We start from the raw sequence: 8,971 nt of genomic DNA, 5'->3' as shown, positions 1-8,971 counted from the left end.
TTTATTATTTTATTCTAAAACGTTTTTTTTTAGTTGAATTACGGTTGGATTGGTTGAACCAGTAAATCAGTAAACCAATGACTAAAGTAGTTCGATGACTGGTCCGATTCTCAGAACCTTGGAAATTATGTAGATTATATCACTAATAAGTATAATTCTCCACTTTAAAAAATTATCTTTTTACTAATTAATTATTGGCTTTTTGAACTCAAACCATAATATAAAACTTTCATGGTTGGTTGATTAGTGAAAACCAATTGACAATTCTTGATTTCTTGTTGTGGATAAAAAATTATTTATTAAAATAATTATACATATAAAATATTTGGTAAAATATAAAATATATATTAAAAATAAATTAAATAATAAATATATTTATAAATAAATATATAACAACATTGATAACAAATTTGTAACGTTTGGATAATATTTTTATTCTTGTTGAAGCAGTAAAATAAGAAAATTTATTACGTTCTCTTTGGTTGAAGTTGAATACCTTTTAAAAATAGTGTTTACTAGGATGTTCTATATATGGTGTTTAATTATATTTGACAAATAAAATATAAACAAAAATATTGTATCTAAAAATATTGAATGAGTATATTTTATAAAAAATACTGAGATATTAATAAAAGATATAATTTATTTTTATTTTTTTAATTATTTTTATCAAATTTTATAATTATATTTTTTATTATTATATATTTTTTTTAATTTTTTATAAAAAATAAAAATAAATTAAATTTTATAATTTATTTTAATTTATTATTAAATAAAATATAAAAATATTAATTTTATATCGATATTCTTTCATTCTTTGTCTTATGTCTAAAAATCAAATCAAACCTTATAGATGGTCTAATAAATTAATAAACCAATAATTAGAACAGTTTAATAACCAGTCAGGCTTTAGAACCTTACTAAAAAAATAATCTTATCTTTGGGACAATGTAATTTCTAAACTTTCCCTTATTTTCAATTAAAAGTTTTAAATTTGAACAAAACACCTAGGTGGCTAGGTTAGTGTTTGTCTTGCTTGAGTCACTCTATCTGACATTGCGACTCCTTCCTTTCCATTGCCATAGACTCGTGGAAAGGGCCGCCATTGGATTCCACTTCGCACACTCAGTTCCCGCAACTCTCACTCTCATCTTCCAATGGACAATTCCTCGCAGAACAACAAGGAGCAAGTAATCGAAGATCCAGAGAAGAAGAAGAAGAAGGAGGAGAAGGTTTCTCCATCTTCATCGCAATCTTTTAAGATCCCTGTTTGCTCATTCATTTATTGATTCAAGTTTTCAGCTTTCTGGGTTTTTGACACTTCCATGGGATTTCCATTAATGGGGTTTTCGACACCCTTTTTGCTGAAATGAATTCCTTTATGATAGTTATGGGAGGAATTCAAATAGTGTTGTAAACTAGCTGAAAAGCTTTCAACTTTTGATTTGAATCTATTCTTTTAGACTAGCGTAATAATAGTACTATTGAATGGCAACTTTTTTTGTTTTGTTTTGTTTTTAATTTTCATGTGACAAGTTTGTGGATTTTGTGGGCAGGCAAGAGAAAAGCAATTGAAGAAAGAGAAATTCCTCCAAAAGCAAGCTCAGGTGACTACAGTTCACAGATTTCTCATGCTGTGCAATAGCAATGCCTGATTTTGTTTAATATAATGTGAACCTGTTTGTGTTCTGTCAGTTTGAGCATTTGACATTGCAAATTATGCTTGGATTTTTCAGCTTTTTTCCTTGTTGGTTTCAGCAGCAACAAGCTCAGCAATCCAATGCCCCAAAAAAGAGTGAAAAGAAAGCTGCCAGACGTGGCGCGGAGGATGAGAATCCTGAAGACTTCATTGATCCTGAGACCACTTCTGGTGACAAGAAACGTATGTCTCGTCAAATGGCAAAGCAGTACAGTCCAACTGCCGTCGAGAAATCGTGGGTGCCAATCCTGTTGTTATGTTCATTATTGCTGTTTCCTTGTATGAAATGCTCATTGTTTGTGTTGATACAATTTAGGTGGTATGAGTGGTGGGAGAAATCAAAGTATTTTGTGGCAGACTCAAGCAGCTCCAAACCACCTTTTGTTATTGTGAGTGTCTTGCTGAACTCATATATGCTTGTTCCTGGTGGCAATTCGGGTGTAACTTAATATTTGTGTGGTGAGAACTCGCATGTTATTTATGTAGTGTGACTGTAGTACTTTCACTGTATGGTGGAAGTGATTTTTATCAAATTGGTATTGATAAATGGGTGAATTTTTTAATTTGAAAAGATATATGTTGTTATGATCTTGGTTTAATTTTGAGAAGTTTTAGTCTTTGTTTCCCTTTGCACTGCTTTTGAGGTACATGTAAGGTAGCTAAAAGTTTCAAATGAGTTAGAGCAAGGAACAATTGTTTATTTATATCCATTGAGTGCCTAACTGTGCTTTATTTTTAGGTTTTACCCCCACCAAATGTGACTGGAGCTCTTCACATTGGTCATGCTCTAACAGCTGCAATTGAGGTACCTTATAATTAATTTCCCTTATTCAGTTTAGCTGTTGATAACTATTAATCTCATTGTGATTTATTGCTTGCAGGACACCATGATTCGTTGGCGAAGGATGTCTGGATACAATGCTTTGTGGGTGCCTGGGATGGACCATGCTGGGATTGCCACACAGGTTCATTTTCTAAATATTTAAGTTTATATATATTTGTTCTATTTTGCTCATTCTGTGGGGGTATTGTGCCTTCTATTATAAATTTGTGGCTAGAAACAAATTGCATGCTTCTGTTGCTATATATTTAAGAAGGCAAGGGAAGTATTTGGATGGAATTTTACCTACAAATTGTGTTGTGTCATACTTTTATTGTCTTTAATGGTAGTTTAGATCAACTTTGGATCAATTTATGTGTGAGATAATTTGGAATTATGTTTAAATTTGGCTACTATGTTGCAGGTGGTTGTGGAGAAAAAGATAATGCGTGAACGAAAACTAACAAGGCATGATCTGGGCCGTGAGAAATTCGTTTCTGAGGTATGTTTTCCATTGAAGTATTTTATGCCATGGTTTTGAATATTTCAATACCTTCTATTTTGGGAGCCTTGGAGAAAAGTTTCAATTTTCTCATTATGACCTTAAGGTCATGGGTTTAAGCTGTGAAATTAACTATTGATGCTTGCATCTGGTTAGACTGCCTATGTTACATCCTTTTGGGTGCAGTCCTTTTCTAGACCCTGATGCAAGATGCTTTGCTCCTGTCTGCCTTATTTTCCAAGTTTGATGCTTAGACCTACTGGTGAATGTTGACAAAAATAGGTGTGGGAGTGGAAAGACAAGTATGGAGGCACAATATTACAACAGTTACGTCGATTAGGAGCCTCTCTAGATTGGACACGTGAGGTAAGTATCTAACTTCTTTGTTGTGTTGTCTAATGCTAATGACTCATTTTTCTTTCATTTTTTTTGTTGTTAATCAAAAGAAAATAAATACTTGAGCTGAAAGTACGATCTTTGTTCCTTTGCATGGCCAACCCAGAAGCATTTTAATAACATCCAACCAACCTAGCAATGAAGCATAGATAGCTGAACACATGCCTGTCCACTAAAAGTTCATTTGTTTTAGGCCATTTCACTTTTATAACATGGTAATTTGTTTCAACATATTTGTGTCTTTCTCTTTCCAGTGCTTCACAATGGATGATCAAAGATCTAAAGCTGTGACAGAGGCATTTGTGATGCTTTACAAGCAAGGCCTTATTTATAGGTGTGATGGTTGTTGGCAATAATTATTAAGTTGATTTTTTTTTCCAGTTCTTAAGAATCATAGATACTTTATTAATGCTCGTTTTAAACTTGAAATATTCACTTAAACCTGAATTGTTTATCTAGTTGAATAAATGCGGCATGGTAAAATCATCATATATTCATATCTAATTTATCTTTGTGAATTAATTTGAAATGTAAAGCTGATAATTCTGTTTATCAAACTTTGTGTGTTCTATAAGTTCTCAATTTTCTATAGTATGGTTTATATTTCTCTTTTTTCTGTTGCCAGTGCACATGCAATTATAATTTCTGTTTTGGTCACTGTTGCAGGGACCTTCGTTTGGTGAACTGGGATTGTGTATTACGAACTGCTATATCTGATATTGAGGTATGCAATGCATTGCTTCTCTGTTGTTCCTCTAACAAATTCTGTGTAATGTAATTTGCTTTTTTGCATGCAGGTGGATTATATTGATATAAAAGAAAGGACCCTGCTAAAGGTCCCCGGGTATGACAAACCAGTAGAATTTGGAGTTCTAACCAAATTTGCATATCCCTTGGAAGGGAACCTAGGTGAAATTATTGTTGCCACAACTAGGATTGAAACCATGCTTGGTGACACTGCTATTGCCGTGCATCCTGATGATCAAAGATACAGCCAATTTCATGGAAAATGTGTTATTCATCCGTTCAGTGGAAGAAAACTTCCTATAGTTTGTGATGCTATTCTTGTTGATCCGGCATTCGGTACAGGTGCTGTCAAGGTATTCTCTATATGTATGATTAAAAGCTGTGTGTGTGTTGAAGTTCTTTTTGAAGTGATTTTGTATGCATTATGTTACTTCCCTTATCCTTGCAGATCACACCTGCCCATGATCCAAATGATTTTGAGGTGGGAAAACGTCACAACCTTGAATTCATTAATGTTTTCACTGATGATGGAAAAATAAATTCCAATGGTGGCTCTGAATTTTTGGGCATGCCACGATTTAAAGCTCGAGAAGCAATAGCAGAAGCATTACAAAAGAAGGTATTGTTATAAAATTGATTGTTGCATATGATATCTTTTGTCCCTGGGATAAGATCAATAGTTATTGTTACTCTTGTCGGAATTTGCACAAGTATCTATGTGCAATCTGACTAATGAATGCATCTTTTGGTGACTGGGGTGGCCATATTACTTGTATTTGTTTCAATCTTTGGTGAGAATGTGTTGAAAGAATCAAGTTTGGGTGGTGCTTATTTCTCCTCTCCTTTCTTATAGGGACTTTATAGGGGTTCTGAAAACAATGAAATGCGCCTTGGTGTATGTTCAAGAAGCAATGATGTTATTGAGCCTATGATAAAGCCCCAGTGGTATGTTAGTTGTGGAGATATGGCAAAGGAAGGTCTTAATGCTGCTGTGGATGAGGAAAACATAAAGCTAGAAATTGTTCCAAAACAATATTTGGCTGATTGGAAGAGGTGCTTATATATTTCTTTGCACTTTTTTCATAATGATATATTATAAAATTGACTCTTCGTAGTTTTCTGAATTGTAGTTTATGCTTTTATACTACACTGGAAGCTAATCTTATCATATAAAGAATAATAGTATCATTCTCTTTTTATTAGGGAAAAAGGTTGAGAATTGAGTTTTGCTATGCTTGGTACAGCTCAAGACTGAAATAGAGGCAGATAAAATCTTGAATAATACAATCAATCTTAGTTTACTGAGACTGCTTTGCTTTTAGGTTTTCAGCTCAACTAAGTATTTGACAAGTACTGAAGGCAAAGTGTTGAATATGTTATTATTGGGAAAATTTAAATGTGTTCACAAGTGTGTTTTGTTGTTAAAATTACTTCCATGACGTGATGGCATTGGTGTGGCTGGCATGTTTTTTAAATTGGATTTTATTTTGCCTTTGCGCACGTTTTTATATTACAATGTCTTTATCTAAGATTTCAAGTTTACAGATGGCTAGAAAACATACGCGATTGGTGCATTTCACGGCAGTTGTGGTGGGGTCACCAAATACCTGCATGGTATGTCACTTTGGAAGATGACCAACTGAAGGAGTTTGGTGTTTACAATGATCATTGGGTAGTGGCAAGAAATGAGGAGGAGGCCCAAGCTGAGGCTAGCCAAAGGTATAGTGGAAAGAAGTTCCATTTGATCCGCGACCCCGACGTTCTTGATACATGGTTTTCTTCTGGTCTGTTCCCATTATCTGTGTTGGGCTGGCCTGATGACACAAAAGACCTAAAGACATTCTATCCAACTTCTGTTTTGGAAACTGGTCATGATATCTTATTCTTCTGGGTTGCACGTATGGTGATGTTAGGAATGAAGTTGGGCGGTGATGTGCCTTTTAGACAGGTGACTTTGCTGTCTTATGATGATCATTTAGGGAGGGTTTAATTCTTGTTTATGCATGTGTGATTTCCATTCTTTGCAGATTTATTTACATCCCATGATTCGTGATGCACATGGCCGCAAAATGTCCAAGTCATTAGGAAATGTTATTGATCCGATCGAAGTGATAAATGGGATATCGCTGGAAGGTCTACATAAGAGGTTAGAGGGTGGTAACCTAGACCCCAAAGAACTAGCTGTTGCAATAGAGGGTCAGAAGAAGGACTTTCCAAATGGCATTGAGGAATGTGGTGCAGATGCTCTCCGTTTTGCACTGGTTTCATACACAGCTCAGGTGTCAATATTCTACCAATGTTTATACGGCATTTCTTTTTCTCATCAATTCATTGAATTCATTATTAATTGTGTTATTTTCTTTCATTTCAGTCTGATAAAATCAACCTTGATATTCAAAGGGTGGTTGGGTATCGTCAATGGTGTAATAAATTGTGGAATGCTATACGATTTGCCATGAGCAAGCTTGGAGATGATTATATTCCTCCTGCAAATTTGGGTCCAGATGTTCTTCCATTTAGCTGCCAGTGGATTCTCTCGGTGTTAAACAAAACCATAACTAAAACAATAAAGTCTCTAGAATCATTTGAGTTCTCACATGCTACCACTGCTGTGTATTCTTGGTGGCAGTATCAATTGTGTGATGTCTTTATTGAAGTGATTAAACCTTACTTTGCTGGTAATGATCCCAAGTTTGCGTCTGAAAGACGCCATGCACAGGATACCTTGTGGTTCTGTCTTGATAATGGCCTTCGATTGCTTCATCCATTTATGCCGTTTGTTACGGAAGAATTGTGGCAGCGGCTTCCTTCACCCAAGGAATGTAAAAGAGCAGATTCTATCATGATATGTCCTTATCCATCACCTACAGAGGTTAGTTTTTTCGGAGGATAAACTATATCCTCGTCTACTTTCAGATAATATCTAGTCTTTTTATGTTTGATAAATCGAGAATTATTCCGTCGAGAAGAAAAGGATAATGATATTCCGAGTTATTAAAAATCTTCGGCTATTAAGCAACAGATACTTCTTTTGTACACTTATATTTCTTATTAATAACCGAGCCCACTGAAAAGATTTAGTTGTTGTAGTATATGTCTTTAATATTGTATTTTCCATCTCAGGGCTGGAATAATGAAACAGTGGAGAATGATATGGATCTTGTCGAGTCGACGGTTAAATCTCTCAGGTCACTTGCAAAAGAGAGTCGCGATAGGTATTGGTTTTTCTGCTTTCTATTTTATGCGAATATATGTCATTGAAAAGAAAAAGGAACTGTGTGAATTGCGCAAGTGATGATTTGAGATCCTCTGAAAGTAACCACAAGACGATGAAAAGTTCTGGCGAAGCTATGGCCTCTGTTTTTATTCTGTCATATCATGACTGCCTTCTTTACTTACCAGATTGCGATTGCATTTCAATCTTAACATACTTTGCTGATTCCATAACTGGTGCTTGTTTCTAGGCGACCGGCTTTTGTTCTTTGCTTAACACGGGCGGTTGAGGAGATTATATCAAGCCGTCAACTGGAGATTGTAACGCTAGCAAATCTGTCCTCTTTAACCGTAAGTTGTACAAGTTTATAAATGGTTTTATTTTAATTTTTTTTCGATATCACAGCGCATATCAACATATTCTTCACTTTTAACACCAATGGTATGATTCACAGGTGATCAATGAAAACGATGCTGTTCCATCCGGGTACGCAAATACAGTTGTAAACGAAACCCTTTCTGTTTACTTAGAGCTTCAAGGGACAAATTCTGCAGAAGCAGAGCAAGGAAAGATGAAGAAGATAGAGGAGCTTAAGAAGTAAGTTTATACCTAACTGCTTCTGAAAACTCATTTTAGCATAGCGAGTTATAAATACCAACCAAATTCACTGCTTCTAAATTGACACATTGAAAACACAGGCAAATTGAAAAACTAGAGAAGATTATGAGTGCTCCAGGTTATGAAGAGAAGGTTTTGCCTCAAGTCAGAGCTAAGAACCAGGAGAAGCTCGACTCGCTAAAGGAGCGGCTGCTGCTCGAGGAAACGGCTGGACTTAATATAGCTTCAAAATAGTGGATCTTGATTGATCATTAGTTTTTTTATTTTTGGTTTCATTTGATTAGTATAGCCTAACTTTTTGGCTGTTATTTATACACCTTCTCTTTTGTTTTGGTAATCCTTTGGCAAGAAATTTTGAGCAGTTATTTTGTGCATGTGTTGTAACTTACCAGCAAAATCAGCAATTCAACACGAGATTGTAACTTAGTTTTCATACACCTCCTACCTTTTTTATCTCTGGTATCCAACAAAAGAAACAAAACAAATAAAGAACACTACAAGAACAAGAACCTACAATTCAGAAAAAACTGCAAGTTTCAGTTTCAATGTTGGTAGATTAGTTTGTTTTTTCCATGGTATTTTCTAATTCAGCAAAACAAAGACTCATTTGCTAGATCTGAATTTTATTCAATGGTCTATTGCTTGCTAGTGAGTTGTTATATATAGGGCCATTTTGGCTAAACTTCTTAAATAAGTTCTTTTGAAAAAAGAGCTTGAAATATAAGAACTTTTATTAATATTAACTTTTAAATAAGTTATTTTGAGTTTGGAAAATTATAAAAGTTCTTATTTTAAAGTTGTGCATTAAATATGAGTGATAAAATAGCTTTTGAAAATGGGAGAAGTCACATTTTTTAACTTCTTCAAAAGCTCTTAAATAATTTTTTAAAAAGTTAAAAGTTTATCTAAAAAATTATACCAAACACATTAATGTAACTTTCTATAAGTCAAAAGTTAAAAAAAATAGCTTTTTGG

The 8,971-nt window shown here is 34.3% G+C and overlaps 1 protein-coding gene across 2 annotated transcripts; it reads left to right on the top strand.

The window, feature by feature from the left end:
* The first annotated feature begins 936 nt into the window (after positions 1-936).
* Positions 937-8,431, top strand: LOC112785109 (valine--tRNA ligase, mitochondrial 1). 2 transcript variants are annotated; one of them, XM_025828543.3, is made up of 20 exons: positions 937-1,232; positions 1,557-1,607; positions 1,759-1,934; positions 2,016-2,088; positions 2,439-2,504; positions 2,581-2,664; positions 2,944-3,021; positions 3,304-3,387; positions 3,672-3,751; positions 4,084-4,141; positions 4,215-4,517; positions 4,613-4,783; positions 5,018-5,217; positions 5,710-6,112; positions 6,192-6,443; positions 6,536-7,036; positions 7,288-7,379; positions 7,629-7,728; positions 7,833-7,975; positions 8,077-8,431. In XM_025828543.3, the coding sequence occupies exons 1-20, from the start codon at positions 1,158-1,160 to the stop codon at positions 8,228-8,230; spliced, it is 3,144 nt and encodes a 1,047-aa protein (XP_025684328.1). In that variant the 5' UTR covers positions 937-1,157; the 3' UTR covers positions 8,231-8,431. The 2 variants fall into 2 exon arrangements, with proteins under 2 accessions (XP_025684328.1, XP_025684329.1); XM_025828544.2 differs by having other exon boundaries at positions 966-1,232; positions 1,762-1,934.
* Positions 8,432-8,971: the final 540 nt, after the last annotated feature.

Source organism: Arachis hypogaea, chromosome 20 (assembly GCF_003086295.3).
Source record: "Arachis hypogaea cultivar Tifrunner chromosome 20, arahy.Tifrunner.gnm2.J5K5, whole genome shotgun sequence".
Lineage (NCBI taxonomy): Eukaryota > Viridiplantae > Streptophyta > Magnoliopsida > Fabales > Fabaceae > Arachis > Arachis hypogaea.
The sequence above is the reverse complement of the archived record's forward strand: the minus strand, read 5'-3'. Positions and strand labels throughout refer to the sequence as shown.